Genomic DNA, 18,258 nt, shown 5'->3' on the forward strand with positions numbered 1-18,258 from the left:
AGCTCTAACCTGTGGTTACAGCTACAGCTCTTATCGCAGGTTAGAGCCTCACAGCAAGAATGTTCAACTTCCTGCAGCTTTCACAGGAAGAAGGCTGCAGGTTTGCCTCCAGTCTGTTGCCTTTCTGTTTGGAGTTTGCATGTTTTAACAGTGCATGGGTGCGTTTTCTCTGGGTACGTCAGTTCCTGCCCACAAACCAAATTTATGCATGTTAGGTTTATTGGTAACTTTACATTGTCACTTATATATTAGCTTAGTATTTAAATTGCTATAATCCTATGTAGAATTGAAATTTGCAAATATTCATGGGAAACAAAATATGAACACTTTTGAAACTGACAACCCGAGAACATTGTGATGTTTGAAAAAAATAATTTTAAAAGGTAAACGGAGACACACCTTTGCTATAAACTTGGGCATACAAATATGCATCTTTCAGCATTAACATTGTTTTATTCTAAGAGCTAAAGAAGCAGAATCAGCGAGTCACACCAAGAGAGACACCAAGAGAGGTTGTGCGCTTTCCCGTGGCGGCTGATCCTGTAGCATCAGGAGTTTGGTCACGCACGCAAGTCGGACATGTCTGTACGCTAAAGATGATGCCCCAGACACATTAGCACCAAATAAAATGAGGCACCCTTCTTGAATAATGCTAGGGGAAACACTGCACCCACCCAATATCCCCACCAGCTGCCCCTAAACTGTATTGTACCTGAGAAAAACAAACAAATAAAATAAAATAAAATGTCTTGGTGCATTTAGGGTACATCCTAAAACCTTTGAGATCAACAGCTAAATGATCATAACTGCTGTTTGAAACAATAAAACGTATTTCATTGTTATTATGAATCCTTTTTAAAGATCAAATCAGTGATTTTATTAGCATTTAAATTTTAAAGAAAATACTTAAAAATATATCCTTAACTAGCATGTTGTCTAAAATTACAAACCTATGTTTTGGCCATTTTGCCAAGCCGTGTGATTGGATATAAAGAGTCCCAGCCCAGCAAACTAACCTCAGTGATGGCGCTGGCCTCACAGCGAGCACACAGCCAGTCGTCCAGCTCTGCTTCATCCCCGGACACACCATAGCAGCCTGAAATAGACAAGAAAGAACAAGACACACAGTCACTACTGTCATTTTAAAGCTTGTGTTGTTGGGCTGGCAGTTGCCTGTAGTCCACTGGGATCTACCTTTTAACATCAACAGTTCCCAAGCACAATGTCAAGTTACAGCTACTGAAAAGAGTTGAATTAGAAACATGAGATCCAACGGAACCCTTCTTAGGAGAACAACAATGCACCTTTTTGTAAATGACACATTAAAAGTTTTGTTGTTTTTATTTAAATCTTTAGAGCCATCAGCTATCAGCAGGATAAATATCTAATAAAAAATAGTTTACATTTGTAATTCCTACTATGTCAATATCTACTGTCAGGTATTGCTGGGTGGTAAACCAGTGTATCCAGTAAAGTGGTTTCAATTTCCTGTATTGTATGAATGAAACAACAGTAATAAGGCTTCACTATTACATATATTATCACTAATAAAAACACTTTACTGCCCCTAACCCAGGAGTCTCCAACCTGTGGCTCCTCCATGTTTCTCTGTAGGTTCTTTTCTTTGAATCTTTTATTGTTGGCTCTGTAAACTTAGAGCTGATGGGACAGAGTTTAAATGTTTAGACAGGGACTATTTTATGATCAGGGAAAAAACAGCTATGGGGCTCTTTAAATATTTTAATATTTCTATCCTGTGTTTTAAAAGTTAATAAATGATAAAAAGCTAATTTATTATTTGAATACCTTAGGTAGATGCATAGATAAATTTTAGGAGCCTTTCTTGTGAAATATAAATATCTTTGCTAATAGCAATAATAATAATAATAATAATAATAATAATAATAATAATAATATTTCCCAAAAAAGAATACAGATGTTTGACCATTCTGCCAAGCATTACTGTGATTTAAAAATTGCAATTGAAACTTTTTTGAACTGTTTGTTACAATAATTTAAGTATATTATTTGAGTAGCAGCTGTCAAACCTATACTGAAAATTGAAAAGACTGTATGTAAGCAGAATGGTTTTTGGTAATCCCATTATTGTTCCCATTCCTACTTATTTTTCCGTCATCTAAAAAAGTAAGGCTTACTTGTATGTACTCGAACGCAGCACTGAGCACAACTGATCAGCCGACTCATTCCATCTTCGGCTACATGAGGATTAGAAAGCTGACCCTCCCCTGCATCATTCGTCCGGTTGGACTGGGTGTTGAAACACATTTCCGGGATCAGCGGTCTGGACCACTGGCGCCCCCCTGGACGGTTCACCAACATCAAGCTGGAGTTTCCATTATTAGACTCCGTCTGTTGGGAGGAGGTGAGGTTGAAAGAACAAATTCCAGACGTTTGTTACAGTGTAGTTTCAGACATTTGTTTTATAGAAATCAGACGTAGTTGTGACACTTCATACCCACCAATTACACCTGTCGAGATTTATCTAACTTTATTTTAATGAAATATAATTATTGGGCTTTATTTAGTTTTCACCCTCACAATTATCAGATATCACACTTCTACCATACAACATATAACCCAAAAATGTATCTTTTCTGCACCTGTTTGTTCTATTGACCTTCTTCTTCTTCGCATAAAACAGGACACTTTTGTATTACAGAATTTGTGAAACATTCTTCAAGTGTTAGCCTCAGTTTTTTCTACAGAGATGATAGCTTTGTCGCTTATAAATAAAAACAGTTGGTATAATAGTAATGGTACAATTACACAGGTATATTAATAGTACAGTTTAGACATCCTGACTAAAACATTAACCATGAGCTGTACAACATACTCAGACAAAGGATGTAGCATCAACATCCTGATCTGATGCTGTCAAAGAGCTGTGGAGCTCCGTTCACTCACGTCTACAGAAGAAGGAGGAAACAGTGGAGCTTTCACTAAAAACTTTACACCTAAAGAAATCCACCAAAACAAGATGTTGCTTTTATGTTTCTTCATTTTACTAATGGAAAACTAACAGACTGAGACACTTTTGCTGACAGGTTCCTACGTGGGATTAATGGAGGTAGGGAAGGAAGTGGTTTGTTTTGGTTTGATCATATACCGTCATTAAACACGCAAATACCTGGGACACGTTATTTAGGTTAAAATATTTGCTGCTTAAAAACAGAGTAATAACACTGATCTTTGAAACTGCATATCACAATTAGAAAAGAGCAATGATGTGTGGCATGTCGAATTTAGCTCTCCTAGCAGCAAGCTTTAATTTTCATGAATAGCTTTACTGATCGTATCACTGCGGATGTACTGATATGACACAGTTTCTGATGTTTCACCATGTAAAAGAACCCCAGTTGTATTGCATAAAAAAACATGACATGCCTAAATTTAAAACCACCCCCTCCTGTGAAAAAAAGTGCATTTTTAGTCATTTCTGGCATAAACGTCTGAGCTCTGTCACTAAGCTCACATATAATGTGCGGAGAAGTGTCTGCTTACAGAACAATAAGATTGCATGTCCAAATAATGTTTTTAAAATGTCTTCGTAGGTGATCTCAGGTCATTCTCATAACTGATGACTGATAAACATGGACTCTTAATATGTGCTGATTGTTGAAGTCTGACTGTAGATTATTCCAAAATTTGCTTAATTTTTCTTCACAATTTTGCTCGCCTGTCAATGACGGAAGCACTTAACTAGAAATGCTACTTTAAAGTCGTCAATACTGGAAGGATCAATATAAGTGGAGCAGCAAAAGGTCAATAGTACTTAAATAAAACAACCTCGCCCAGACAAATATACCTGGCGTATCAAAAAGCCCGCTTCAGTTAATACTGCTATAAACAATTTATGAATAGATTTGTGTGCAAAACATGAAAACAAAAAAGGTGGGAACAAAACCAAAAATATAACATCATAAACTTCTTAAAGGTTAAAAGAGGTTTTTAATTTACCTGATGGTAAGTGTAGAAGAGCAGGCAGATGGAGCAGTAAGGTGCTTGCTGGCCCATACTTTTGTTATATTCCCACTCTACCTGCGGGTTATAAGGCAGACACTGCCACAGCTGGGTCAGAGGCTTCGCCCACTCCTCTTTCTCTTCACGTTCCACCTCGACTTCTACTTTAATATCTGAAAACAAAACGATTGGAGTAAGGCTTAGTAGAAACGTGAAAATTGGAGAACCAATGCAAGTTAGAAAAATATGGTAAGGGTAGAGAATTGTTACAAATATAAGATGATGTATCATGATTGAATCAAAGCTAAACGGCTACAAACCGTCATCACTGTGGGCCTCTCTGAGCAGAGGGTGATGGCGAGGAAGCTTACAGAGCTGCGTTTCCTGCTTCTTTGCCGCCGACTTGCAATACGACTGCTCTTCTGACACCTGCTGGAGCAAAAGGTGTTCAGCAAGGCGAAACCTCAAATCAAGAATTACTTTGTTGCAATGAACACATCGACTTTAGGTCCCACTATGTGTCTCCATAATAAAGCGTACTGGTATCTCTGTACTGGTATGTTTACATTTCCAGATAAAGTTGAGTCAAACCACGTCTGTGAGAATTTGGTCACAACAAGCAGTAACTACTTACATAGTGATTCTGAGGAATCACCTTCATCTCATCCTGCACTGGGTTTCTGACAGGAATGGTGTCTTTCAGGGTGCTTATGCCATGATCCACTAATGGACACTCCTTACTCTGTAGTTTAAACAGCATGAACAATAATAAATGCTGGCAGCAGATTTTCATGTAATGACTGAAAGAAGTGGATTCTACCACCACAAAGAAGCTATCAACTAATGTTTTGTTAGTAGAATTAGTATCAAATAGTGTTATGCAAGCATGCAAAGAAAATGCACCAGTACAGAGATGCCAACAAATGCCTTGTTTTCCTTTTGTCTCTACACATATACAGCATGTGTATGAGCATTTTTATATAAAAAAAGATGTGTTTCCTAAAAGGATACTTTGAATTTTTGGATCGGTGTTCTGTTGGGTTGTTATCAATAGTCAATACTTTGCCTCGAGTAGAAAGCTCTCAAAGCAACACCGGTTTGAAAAATCAGTCAGAATTTCTCTCAAGAGAGCTTAGTCTGACTGAGGCTCGAGCCAAGGTGGATTTATTTTCTTTTTTTTTTAAAGCAACTGCAATCTCAAAAGTTTCATAGCGTTTTTACATTGCCTTACAATTCAGTCAGACAGTTATTTTTATTTAATATGTATATTGGACAAACATTAAAAGGTATAAGGGGTAATAATTAAGGGGTAACAAACCATAGTGGACTTCAGTGTAAATAACCAAATACTTCTATGTATAACATTAACAATAATAATAACATTCTAATGCAAAAAAGATTGTTGAGTAAAGGCTTTTAAATGGGGTTTAACCTCATTTACATTAGCAAGGCCAGCTGCACACTCACATCCCATTCATCCTCTATATGTTCTTAACCCATTAAATAAACAACACTCGGTAGCACTATAGCTAACTGGGTCAGGCAGTGATCGAGTTAATTCATTCATTCATTTCTCAACTCACGATGAAATAAAACGTTTTGTGATAGACGTTGGCACATTAAACTACTTTGCTTATGTGTTATCCACGAAGGAATAATCTGTAAATTTACAGCCAATCACAGCGATTCTTCAGCTTCAGCCCGGAGTGAGAACAGGAAGTTCCAGGAAGTTAAACTCAGAACTTTCTACTGCTGCCTGTTGAAGAATTGGATTAATTTATATCCATTCTGATATAAATTGGTAACCAGTAGACTGATTGAAAAAAATCTAATTGTGTTTAAATTTGTTTTTAAAAGATCTATCTAATGGTGTCAAAATATGTTGTGTTTGATGAGGTTATAAAAACCAGGTGGCCATTCTATTTATATGAGATTAGAGTTGTTTTAAGAATTAGGAATTGGTTCCACCAAAAACCCTTCTGCCTGATATTCCTATCTGTTGAGTGATTTCTGCAGCAGGTAAGATACTGAATATTGATAATATAAAATTGACTATTAATCCAGACAAGATTTTAAAAACTCAGAATTACTGCTTTAGCACCAACTTGGTAAAAGTACTTCATTACTTCAGAGTCAGAAATGAAAAGCCACTTAACTTAAAGTAACTTATTTTGCTTTCTCAAGACCCTAACTTGCTTGCTGCTAAGTTTTCTACAACAAACCCTTAGGTTTTTGCCACATAAAACACTGAGAGGCTGCTTGAGAGCACAGTTTTGCAAACATTTCAGTCAGAAGGAGAATATTTCAGTTTTTAACCTAAGGACTGTATTTGAATTGATTGCAGGTTTCACCACAAGTTATGGAAAAGCACACTTTGCTGGTGCGTTCAAATATAGTGGATTCATCCTCCCCAACTCAAAATGTTTTCATTTAAAGTTTTACTTAGAACTCCTAATTACTCTGACAAAACATTAATTTAACTCTGAAACACTAAACTCTGGGTCAATAAAATGATACATTTACATGTTTTCATTATTAATTTGCAAATTAGCCATTTCACTATCAGTACCCACCAAAGCCACATACAGGGATAGTTAGCAGGAAAGAAACTTGAAGAGAAAAGGAAACATCCAGTGGCTCTGTTCATTGTAGAGGCACACACAGATCAGGGCTGACCCAAGCAGACAAAGAACCTAGCTGAAACTAGTTCATACGTGCAGAGACAGACATGCACACAAACATGAAACACACAAGCAAAGGAAGAGCAAAACAGTCTCAGGGAATCTCACACTGAGCTCGAGTAACTCAAGCACACACAAAATACTGCCTATCTATGTGAGTATTCTGGCACACAACTATTAATGTGCCTCTAAATGCTTCCGATGCAAAGTCCTGAAAAGTTATCCCTTCCTCCACAGACAGCAGGGTGTCATTTGATTGGTCCAAATGAGTAATTTGGCCTAAACGTTTCAGTTTTGTTAGAAACGGGGAAAAAAATATTAGTGAAAAGACAAGTCTTGTTACTTTTTCTACATGGAATCAGCTAATAAATAAGATTTAACTGACACTAACCCTCTTCACATTTTTGATGAGTCTTTATTAAAGTTTAAAACAAAACAACACCGACCTTTCGCTTGTTGGCTTTGGGAGCCTCCATCGTCACTTTGCTGATGTCTTGGAGTGTTTGGGTCTGGGGAGGGGAAGACTTCCTGGTGAGCTCAACTTGAGGCATCTCAACATCCACCAGACCCTCAGTGGGCATCAGTGCTTTGGGTTTGTTCTCTTCTTCGTCCTGAATGACTGGACTTTGTACTTCTTTTTCTTGTTGTATTGTTTCAGGTAGAATGACTGGAGATTGGGGTTCTGTTTTCTCACAGCAGGTTCCCTGGGATGAAGACTGAACCTGTGTGTGTGCACACATTTTGCTTTGGACGTGGCGAGGCTGATGCTCCCTGGCATAGCTGTGAACCTGGAGCTGTGTAGGAGGTTCCCGCCTCTTTTCCAAAGTGTAGCTGTGAATTTGAAGCGTGTCTTTAGGACTCAGTGTCCTGTGGAAGAGAAGGCTGGCCACCCCCATTTTGCGTACAGGTTGAGCAGGCGCTTCTGTCCATGTAGGTGCCACTGAAATTGATAGATGTCCGTTTCTGGGCTTTGACTGAGATGAGATTGCAGTTGCACTGGTCTTTACATAGTGAGGAGGACGACCTCCATCACCGTTACTCTGACCCCTGTGAAATGGATCCCTTAAAGTAAGCTTTGTTGGCGTGACAACCAACTTTGGTGGGCCTGTAAATCAAATCAGAAGGGGAAAAATTTTAAAATTTCATTTCATTTAAGGTTTTATTAGCCTTAGCTAGCCTAAGGGAAACCTGTTAGATGATGTAGAGAATACCTTTATTTCTTTTGCCATCCTGTGCAGTAGTTCGGGGAGGTATAAGACTTAGCCTGGGGCGTTTTCCATACTGCTCAGAATCATCTTCATCTTTGGGAACAACCTCATTGGGCACCTCCAAACACACCCGGTGTCTCTTGGACTCTATCCTCTGTGTGCTGAGAAAGTAGCAGACAGAAATCTAAATCAAAAGGATTGTAAACATGGCATGGTGAAACGTTCATTCATGATGTCATTATCAGTTTCAGAGATTGTATATAAACAATGTCTTGCAAAGGGATCGATGCTTGTTGGTCATTTTTTGTTTTGTTGCCTTCAAACCTGGAATTTAAATCAAGTTTTAATTAACAGCAACATCTAGCATTTACAGTTGCTACACAAATTTCCAGAGCCCCCCAGGGGTCACGAGTTTAAAGGGAGGCCCTCAGTTTAAAGAACAGCGGGCACCAATTTTACAATAAGTTTTCTTAGCTCAGTAAATTGCTTATTGACTGATTGTTCCTAAACATTTGTTCAGTACAGAGTTTGACTTTCTTTGATTGAAATTAGATTGTAGTGTATTGTCTACTTTTCTACAGATGACAAGAGGTGACATTTGTAGTTTTACAGTGGCTGTATGGTTTGTTTAGAAGTTAGTGAACCTGAAAATGGGAATTTGTCCGACCTTTCCATGTTACTGAAGCCAAACAATGATATATTGCTTTCTCGAAAACATGATGATGTCAGAAAATCTGTGCACAGATTAACTAAACTGATGGAACAGATTTTGAATCCGTGTGGTATTATAACAATTTCAAATGACAGCAACTCGGCCATGAAGTGGTAGGCCATATAAACTCACAGAGCGGGCTCAGTGGATGCTGAGGCTCATAAAGCACAGAGGTCGCCAATGTTCTGTAGAGTCAACATGTGGCTTTCAGATTAGCTCAAGAACAGAGAGTAGAGAGCTTCATGGAATGGGTTTCTATGGCTGAGCAGCTGCATCCAAGTCTTCCATCACCAAGTGCAAAGCGTCAGATACAGTAGAGTAAAGCTCACAGATGAGCTTCTGGACGAATGGTCAAAAATTCCCATAAACACTCCTAAACCTGTGGAAAGCCATCCCATGAGAGTTGAAGCTGTTATAGCTGCAAAGGGGGGTCCAACATCAGATTAAATCTGATGGATTAAGAATGAGTTGTCACTCAAGTTCATATGTGTGTGAAGGGAGGCAAGCAAATACTTTTGGCAATATAAACTTGCGAGTGTGAGGGGAGTTAAGCAAACTTGAAAAAGCCCATTTGTGATGGTCACATTTCACCACTGCCAAGACCAGATAGAATTCATGAAAATTAAATCATACTGAAAAAACTCACTAATCATGTTACGTCTTAGTAAACATATTTTACAAAAACTTATTCTTAACTGTCTAAATAAATCTTCTAAGTGACAAATTTTGCATCCATGTAACCTTGTTGATAAGGGTAGAAGTTTAGTTTATTTCTTCTATTTTACAACTATAATATTCACTGTTTTTGTTAGATCCAAGTAAGCCGTTATACAAAAACTTCAATCTATTAATTCCTGATAGACACACCTGGAAAAGGCTCTAGCAGAAACAGCTCAACAATTCAAAGTACTAACACAAGTAAAGAAGAGCTACATTTCGCTGTGTAAGTCATAAAGAAAAAGGAGTTAAAATTAAGTGACAAACCTTTTCCGCTCTCCGTCCTCCCCGCAGAGCTCAATGGAGCAACTGCTACTGCTGCTGGTAAAAGTGTCGCCCAAAAACTCCCTGGCCTCTGGAGTGGGCAGCGAGTGGTCGATGGGAACTGTATCTCGCTTTGCTAGCCACTGTTCGTAGCGATCTGGCTGGAACTTCCTGACAAAAACATCCATCGAAATCTTCACCATGTCTTTACGACACGAGCACTGATGGGAGAAAAAGGCACAAGCAGATGTTTTATACTGATTTTGTTCAATAAACAAAATGTTCCACTTCTCTGTCCTATTCTGTGCCTTCTGGGCCTCACCAAAACTGCCTGCTTGCCGTACTCGATCCACCTCTCTGTAGCAAAGTTGGTGGACTCCGCACAGTTGAAACCGTGGTTGAAACCAGCATGGTAGGCATAGGGGAAAGTGATCATGAACTCACCAGCTTCCTGCGTAATCTACAGAGAAGGTTATAAAATGATTAGCAACTGCAGTTGAATAATTTGTGTTATATTCAAATAAAGAAATCCTCTGATTGAATAGCAAATGAATACCTTTTCAAACGGAATGCCGTATTTCTTCAGTATTGAAGGAGAGATAAGAGTCATTTTGTGCCTTAAAAAGGCCTCACAATTTTGAGAACTACCCGGAAAAAACCCTACAAAGGAAGAGAGCACAGATTAAAAACAACACTTCATCCCCCCTGAATGTGGCCTGAACAATGTTATCTCCAACTGCTCCTTTTATCTGCCACAATAAATCCAGCTGTCATTCAGGACTGGTGCTCAAGCTCGTTCAAACAGCTTGAGCCTCTGTGGAGCCACCACGGAGCCACAGAGCCATATCATTGGACCACTCTGAATGTCTTTTTCAGGCCATGTTTGAACCTCCTTTTGGCGTATTTTAAGTTTCAGACTGACAAATAACCTAAACAGGTCGCGTTATCCGTCTAGTTTTTTCTATAAACTGATGTCTTAATAGCTTCAGTCTCATTTACAAACACAAAGTATTTATGAATGATCTCTGTAACATCAACTGCAATGTTAATGTAGTTTGTGTATTTATAAACAGCCCTGCAGACAAGCCTTTTTAGGTGTGATCTAAAAACGCTGCATGGCAAAATTAAAAGACCAAACAATGATTGTAAATGAAGCTGCAAACAGAGTTTAGAAATTCAGTAGATAATGGTCAGTGTAAATGCAGCTTTATGTGGTGGATTAATCACCATTTACAAAGTGATGCAATATAAAAAAAGAAAGATGAAAGAGCTACGGGGCTACGGTTTCACTTTAGCGTTTGAACTCAATTCTTTTTTAATTGCCGTCTAGTCAAATAGACTAAACTATGAACTGACACTAAAATTTTTGTTCATCTGTTTGGTCTCCATAACTCGACCCCATCTCCTGATGTGAGCAGTTCTTTACTGACATGCAGCAAAATGTGAGTGCTGCAGCACCAGGTTTTTGGGGGCTGAAGTCAGCGCTTTGGTGGGCAAAACGGTTGTTCTTGTACCTTTAGCCAGACGCTCCAGTCTCTTTCCATGCTCTGGGGAAACACAATACCTGCAGACAGACAAACAAGAAAAGCTGAGATTGCACAGGTATTCTTTTGCTTCTGTATTTTTCAGCCTGTGACAATAAGAAAATGAAAAATTCTTTACATAGAAACTTTAAATGGTCATCTGGCATGACCCGAGCTAATGTAATCAGTGGCATTCTAAGCTAAGTGTCACTCGTGTCTCATGTTTACAGTAGGTGATTCCTGCTTAATGTGTCATGTTGTAAATTGCACAATTTCTGTGAACACTTTCACTGAGCTCTGTGAAAGCAACAATATTTTCATTTAAGAAGAGCAGAAACACACAAATTATGTCAAAAACCAGAAAAGATGACCCAAAAATACTTATAGTTTCCCACTGGCCTTCTAATAAAACTTCAAAATAACAAAACTCTAAACTATGAAATATTTTGAGGTTGACTTTATTATTATCAAGCCAACAAGAACATAAAAAAAATGAAAATCTTCATTTCAAGACTACTAACTTCATTTTTGCCTCTTGACTGTCTGAGCATCCAGTAACATTTGTAAGCAAGAAACCGGTTTATATTTGAAACATACAGTATTTCAAACATATTTTATTTATCATGTGTAGGATGGAAAGCCATTAAAAGAACACTTAAAGAAGACCGTGCCAGAATCCCTGCTTCATGTATGCATCCTTACCATGATTTGGGCTCTCCAAAATGCAAGTAATTGATGCTGTAGAGGTCCATGTCCTCAGTGTGCCACGCAAAGGTAGTCTTCCACATACCAAAATACAAGTAGGGTGTGTTAACACCCTCAATAGTGATCCCACTGTCATGTTCCACAGTATCCAAAATGGTGCCCAAGTGGCAAATATTCCATTCTTTGATGTCCTGCCGAAGTACAGCAAAACAAGATCACCAAGAAGACATACAGATTAGGGATGAACCGATACCTGATGGTTTAGATGCCGCGTGCATGTACCTCTAAACGAACTCTAAAAAGTGTTATAATACCAGAGTACCTAAACCTCTTTACTGCAGCCTGACCTTCACTTCTCAGTTAAACAGTCAGGCGGTAGAGGAGGAGCAACGTCAGCAGGGTGGAGGTATTTCAAAGTGAACAATGGTGACAAATGTAAAGCGGACTGCAAATTATACTCCGCAAAGACAATCTCACCGCTCAACAACGGGAGCTTTTGGAAAAGACTGTTACTGTCCTGCTCTGTTTGACAAGTTAACACAATAAGTGAGTTCCTCTCGTTTTCAAATTGTAAGAGGTGTAATTTATTAGTACCAAAGTGGTGTGGTGATGTTTCTGTGCAGTGAGACAATCAGATTCTCACAGATCTTTACTGTAAGATGAATGTTTATGCTTTCTATCATAAATACTGTATATTATTTATGGCAAAGACATCTGAACAAATTATTCAGAGCGATCTACAAATGAGTTTCAGTTCTCATTTCAGCAAGCAGCTTTAAATAGTTTTCATTTAAAGAGAACAAGGCTGCCTGTCTCTCTCTCCTGCACTGTGTGCACGTGTCTTAAGCATATTAAGTTTCCTATTAAGTAATAAAAACAACTCAAGTGTGTGAGCTTTGCTGATCAGGGATCACCTCACTGGGAGGTTAGGGGTTAAAAACTCAGTTTGATGCAAAGTCCAGTTTGGGAAAATCTTAAACGCTAAAAAAAACCCAGAATCTTCCAGTTTAGCAGTCAGAGCACAAGTAGATAGTAGAGAGGCTCACTTCCTGATTCTTTTAGCAGCTCATATTTTGGTTTAGTGCAGGGGTGTCAAACTCTGGGGCCACTCTCCTGTATGTTTTAGATGTGTTCATGCTCGAAAACACATGGTTTAAATGGATCACTTGCTGATTTGGAGAGGAGGTAATTAAACCATTTGAATCGGGTGTGTTGGAGCAGAAAAACCTCAAACTCCCAGGACAGCAGCCCTCGAGGCCTGGAGTTTGATCCCTGACCAGCAGCACCCACACGCTTCCAGGTAAATGTTCTTTAGATAATTCAATATGAATTAATAGAGCTCTGAAGTGAATAAATGCTTTAGACACTTGTGCAGGAGAAACATACGCCCTCACCTGTGCTCTCCACCGAAATTTTTCTCTTTAAACTGAAAATGCTTTAAGTTGTGCGCTGAAATGAAAACAAACTCATATGAAGATCGTCCTGAATAATTTGTTAAAGTGACGTCATTTAGACGTATTTTTCTGTCATTAACCATATCTATGACAGAATATATTCAGCATGAGTGAGGGTGTGTAAATTTGAGTCTGTCCGATACATACACTTCAGCTCACACCACCGGTAGTAGTTTTCAGATGTTTTATCAAACTGTTGCTGAGCAGAATTTGCAGTCTGCTTTACTTGTTCATCCATCATTCACTTTGAAACAGCTGACATTGCTCATCCTCTCCCGCCTGACTGCTCATCTGAGAGGTGAACGTCAGGCTGCAGTAAAGTTGCATTACAACACTTTTCCTTGTTCGAGTATGGGTACATGCACACAGTATCAAAACAAATACTTCATACTGGTATCAGTGCTTCTGTAATACAGACCACAATAAACATGGATGTTTCAGCATCCACTGACATGCCACAATAACTGTTTAAAAAATTTACTAGATCTGTCAATACTCAGAAATAATCAACATCATCACAGTGTGTCAACTTACAGGATCATACAAGCTTCCATTAACATCCGCTCCATATATGGGGGGGTTAAATGTTACATTTTTCCAATATTTCCTTTCCAGCTCCTCAAAGTCGTCATAATGTGGACTACAGAACCTGAGAATAAAAAAAAATAAAATAAAAACAGCTGTTATTAATACCAATGATGATTTTTTTTATCTTGAAAAGATGAAACATGTGCTTAGCGCTCTCACAAAAATGCACTTCTTACTTGTCACTGTTGGCAATTCGACGAAACTCTCTGACAGTCATGGACTTCTTCTGGATGTTGTACTGCGTGAAAAGGCCCGACTGGCCAGTCACCACCTGCTGAATGGGAGCTGGAATCACCAAATCATCAATGTCGTCATAAGAACCTCGAGGCCTCCACTCTTTCGGGGGAACAATCTTAAAAGAAAATCAGAAGACAGTGAATTATTTTGACTTTGTAATGGCGGTTGCATGCGTTTACCATTAAAGCAGAGTCATGAAGACTTTTTCTAATAAGCCAGTGCAAGTTAGCAATGTGATAATAATATATTCACAAGTAGAAATAGCCTTAGTTTGATGTTTTTTTAAAACATAAACAAGCAGATATTTACTTTAGCCAAGCCTGCTTTATGTGCTCCCTTGGACTCTATGTATGCAACGTATCGGTTGAAATCCTTGAATTCCTCTGCCGTCGGGTAAAATGTCATGATACCCTTGGATCCATGGTTTTGGGAAACCATGTCTGACGCCATCCTTGAGCTCAGTGGTAGCTCCTGCACAAAGAAAAAAATATATGTAATATGTTGTAATGTGACATATACAACCCCTTGGAAGAAAAAATATAGAGAGTTGCTGCTCTCAGAAGACATTCATTTCAATGCTTTATGGCACAGGGAAATAACTTAACTAAATAACTAAAATTCTATTTCATTTGCCATCATAACATTTTGGCTTTTTTTTTTTCAGAATAGCCATACAGTACAGGGTTTCCCCCAGAAAAGAGGCTAAGCCTGGTGGTAGGTGGCCGTTCGCCGTCTAATCGCTGGCCGACAGTGATTTAGTAAAAAAAAAAAAAAAAAAAAAAGATTTAAGTTGACAGGAAAGTTGAAAATATGGCTATTTATTATGTGATATTGTAAGATATTTGTGCCAAATATTTACACAACTAGTTTTACAAAAAGGCAGTTTTGAAATACTTTTTTAAACAAAAATCTGATTAAAATAATAAATACTAATTGATTGCACCTAATTTGAATCCTAATTTAAGTCACATTTACAAATAAATTAAATTAACATTAATGAAAAAGTGCAAACAAGGCACCAACACACGTCTCACGTCAAGGCCAATGAATAACAACAGAGAACTCTGATAAACATAAGTAAACAAGATGCTGTACTGAACTGTGCTTTTTGTGGCACAGACTGCATGTTGGATCACTATACGAAACAACAAAACATATCTAATGCTGAATTTAATAGCATCATTTTACTGTTAAACAAGGATAAATTACCAAGCGTCATATCATACTTGCCAACCTTCCCGCATTGGCCAGGACAGTCCCGCATTTAGCCCCCCCTGTCCCATGCCCCGCATCACCCTGTGTGGGACAGCCAAAAGTCCCGCATTTAGCCCTGGCCTTGCCTGGCAGCCTGTAGCTGTGCTTCAGCAGCAGCCACTCTGTGATCTCTCACAGAGGGATCATATAAATGCTGATACATGCGAACCAGCTCCGCTAGAGCACCAAAATCGTCCATTTTGAATGGAGTGGGGCGGGAGCAGACGGCCCTAAGTTACAGAAGGTGCACGACGCGAAACACGCGGGACCTTTGCGCAGAGGTGGGGACAGCACGATTGCGTCACTGTTGGCGCGCGCACCCTTGCATGGTGAAGTAGATAACGGTTGTGGTTTTGGGGGTGCGGGTGGGAAAAAACGTGTATAAAAAAATGACGTATTTATAATAAACAAGCGGAGCTTAGCCTGGCGGCCCACCAGGCTTATCATACACTGAGGGAAACCCTGACCAAAAGTCAACTAATCTGATTTGTCTGCATATGCTTTTGTTAAAAATGTCAATGACAATATTAATAACAATATCATCTGCAGTAACAAACTCAATCTTTGAGGTGAGTAAAAATGTATTACTATTTATTTAACAAGAATAAAACCAGTTAATATTACTCTAACCACTGAAAAAACTGTAACATTTTGAACATTGATCTAAGAATTAAACCTATTTTTGTGACAACTTTTCACATTCAGATTATGAGGTTTAAGATGCTTTAACTTGCATACTTTTTAACCTGGATGATCTTGGTATGAGTTCTTTTCAACATGTTTAAACATGAACCTCTTTTTAAAAAAAACACTTGCTAACATGTTTATTATGCTCTAGTTTGTAATCCAGTTAGCAGGAGCAGAAGTCGTTTAAACGTGTTATAAATGTCCCTGTTCTCTGGCACATTGTCTTTTATTTGACAAAGTAGCATGGCTGGTGCTACGTAAAGCTATAATCGCCCTTGATTGGTTAAACCCGGATCTCTTTAAGCGTCTAAAGCCCAGTCGCCAGCGAAGATGCTAAGGAAACATGAGCTAAATCGGGCAACGATTGTGCTGCGAAACATTAACACAGAATTAGCATTAGCTAATCTTATAGCACTGCCCTAATACACAAGTCCTTAAGTTCTTAGTGCAAACAAGACGACAATAAGTGTACCCGACTGAATGTAGACTTCGAGGAAAACTTAGTGCCTTTCCTAAACCTTGGCACTAACTACATTAACCCGTAAAGCCCGTGATGGGATGGGACTATGCTCTGAATCACAAAGTTTATGGTGGCTCCGTTGCGTTCGGTCCAACTCATTTGCTCAGCGTTCTCTTCAAACCGCGCCGAACCAGCTCTGAATTATTCTCCCATATGAACGACTGAGCTTGGTTAGTAAACCAGCTACAAAGTAAACTCGTGCACCAAATCAATAATGTCTATGACAGGACATAGACTACACCCGGCCATTAGCTTTAAAACCAACAGATTAGCGTAGCTTCTTCAGAAGTTCACAGTCTGCGTCCAAACGACGTCGACACGTAGGTACTTACGTCTCGGTCTCAGTTGAATCGGAAGTTGTCCTTTATGTGTCAAATAAACTGCAATTTATCAGAACGGAAGCTAGTAGCAAAACAGAGAAAATATAGCATGCTAACCAAAACCCTTGTAAGAACAACAGTCCTCCATTACCTCCACTACGCATGTTCACGCAGCTCGCAATTTGTTTACCACAACACGCATGGGACACGCTCAACCAATCAGGAGGCGGCTCTTAGGCTCGTTCTGTGGCGGACGGAAACGTGGATTTGGAAAAATTCAGTAAAAGAATATTCTTACACTTTCAACAAATTGCATAAAATGACGGAGATATTGTGGGGGGAGGGGCTATTACTTACCAAAACAAAGATGAACGTGTTATAACAGAAATGCTTAAAAATTGATATGTATTTCACTTTAAAAAAAAATCTTTTTCCTATTGCAGGTTATCAATGAGGGGGGTTAAGCCCCCTAAGATAAGTACCTTTTTATAAGAAACATTCAGAAAATTCTATATATTTACAAAGGTAATGTATAATAATGTTTCTTTCTTTTTGATTTTTTTCACAGGTTGGATGGTGCTAATAAAATTTCTATTAAAAGGTACTTTGATTCTCAAATCAAAGTACCTTTTAATAGAAATTTTTAGAATATATTTTGTATTTGTAAAATTTAATAGTATTTATTCTCTTTTAATATTGCAGGTTATCAACAGGGGTAATCTTTGATAACCTTTGGTACCTTTTTAAAAGAATCGTGTTAAAGTATTTTATGTACTTACATTGTTACTGTTTACTGTGTTTTTTTGTTTTTGTTTTGTTTTTTGCTGTTTTGCTATCAGAAGGGAAGAATAGATCAGTTTGTTTTTAAAAGAAATGTTTAAAAGTATAAGTGTCCGTTTCTTGTGACACAACAACATTTTCATCATTTATCTCTGAATTTTCTGTAGGTTGCTAACAGCTAGAAGAAGAGCTGAAAACAGATACTGAATGTGCCACTTATAAGTAATATTTAGAAAATCCTGTGCATTTATGATTTTATGAATATTGATATTGTGTTTTGTTTTGTAGGTTACTAATAGCTGGGATAAAAACAAAGGTTAAGTAACTTTCTTAAAGAAATGTCTAGAGAATGCTATGTACTTACAAAATTTAATAATATTTATCAGTTATCTTGTATTTTTTACTATTTTTTGTAGGTTGCTAACCGCTGGGTAAACATTATGATAAACATTTTTGAAAGAAATGTCTACAAACATCTGTATACTTTCTTTTTTTTTCATCCTTTTTCTATAGGTGTCTAACTGCTGAAAAAAAAGTCTTGTTTAATCTACACTGGATGCATTTTAACCTCCCATCCACAAAGATTTTTGACATTTCAAAAAAGTTTTCAAAGTCAAAATGTGAAAC

At 38.2% G+C, this 18,258-nt stretch overlaps 1 protein-coding gene across 2 annotated transcripts in view; it reads right to left on the minus strand.

Moving 5' to 3' along the window:
• Positions 1 to 17,019, minus strand: part of kdm4ab (lysine (K)-specific demethylase 4A, genome duplicate b) — a 35,044-nt gene extending 18,025 nt beyond the window's left edge. Inside the window, exons 1-16 of one of the 2 annotated variants that reach the window (XM_017431356.3) lie at positions 16,864 to 17,019; positions 14,380 to 14,541; positions 14,010 to 14,185; positions 13,780 to 13,894; positions 11,789 to 11,982; positions 11,078 to 11,127; positions 10,120 to 10,223; positions 9,886 to 10,023; positions 9,567 to 9,784; positions 7,874 to 8,031; positions 7,109 to 7,767; positions 4,616 to 4,723; positions 4,302 to 4,410; positions 3,979 to 4,154; positions 2,157 to 2,370; positions 1,017 to 1,096 (exon numbers count right to left, since the gene is read on the minus strand). In XM_017431356.3, coding sequence (XP_017286845.1) covers positions 1,017 to 1,096; positions 2,157 to 2,370; positions 3,979 to 4,154; positions 4,302 to 4,410; positions 4,616 to 4,723; positions 7,109 to 7,767; positions 7,874 to 8,031; positions 9,567 to 9,784; positions 9,886 to 10,023; positions 10,120 to 10,223; positions 11,078 to 11,127; positions 11,789 to 11,982; positions 13,780 to 13,894; positions 14,010 to 14,185; positions 14,380 to 14,520 — 2,640 coding nt within the window. In that variant the 5' untranslated portion in view covers positions 14,521 to 14,541; positions 16,864 to 17,019. The remainder of the gene's footprint in view (positions 1 to 1,016; positions 1,097 to 2,156; positions 2,371 to 3,978; positions 4,155 to 4,301; positions 4,411 to 4,615; positions 4,724 to 7,108; positions 7,768 to 7,873; positions 8,032 to 9,566; positions 9,785 to 9,885; positions 10,024 to 10,119; positions 10,224 to 11,077; positions 11,128 to 11,788; positions 11,983 to 13,779; positions 13,895 to 14,009; positions 14,186 to 14,379; positions 14,542 to 16,863) is intronic. The other variant, XM_017431359.3, reaches the window with a different exon arrangement.
• Between the last annotated feature and the right edge of the window lie 1,239 nt (positions 17,020 to 18,258).

Source organism: Kryptolebias marmoratus, linkage group LG20 (genome assembly GCF_001649575.2).
Source record: "Kryptolebias marmoratus isolate JLee-2015 linkage group LG20, ASM164957v2, whole genome shotgun sequence".
In the NCBI taxonomy this organism is placed as follows: domain Eukaryota; kingdom Metazoa; phylum Chordata; class Actinopteri; order Cyprinodontiformes; family Rivulidae; genus Kryptolebias; species Kryptolebias marmoratus.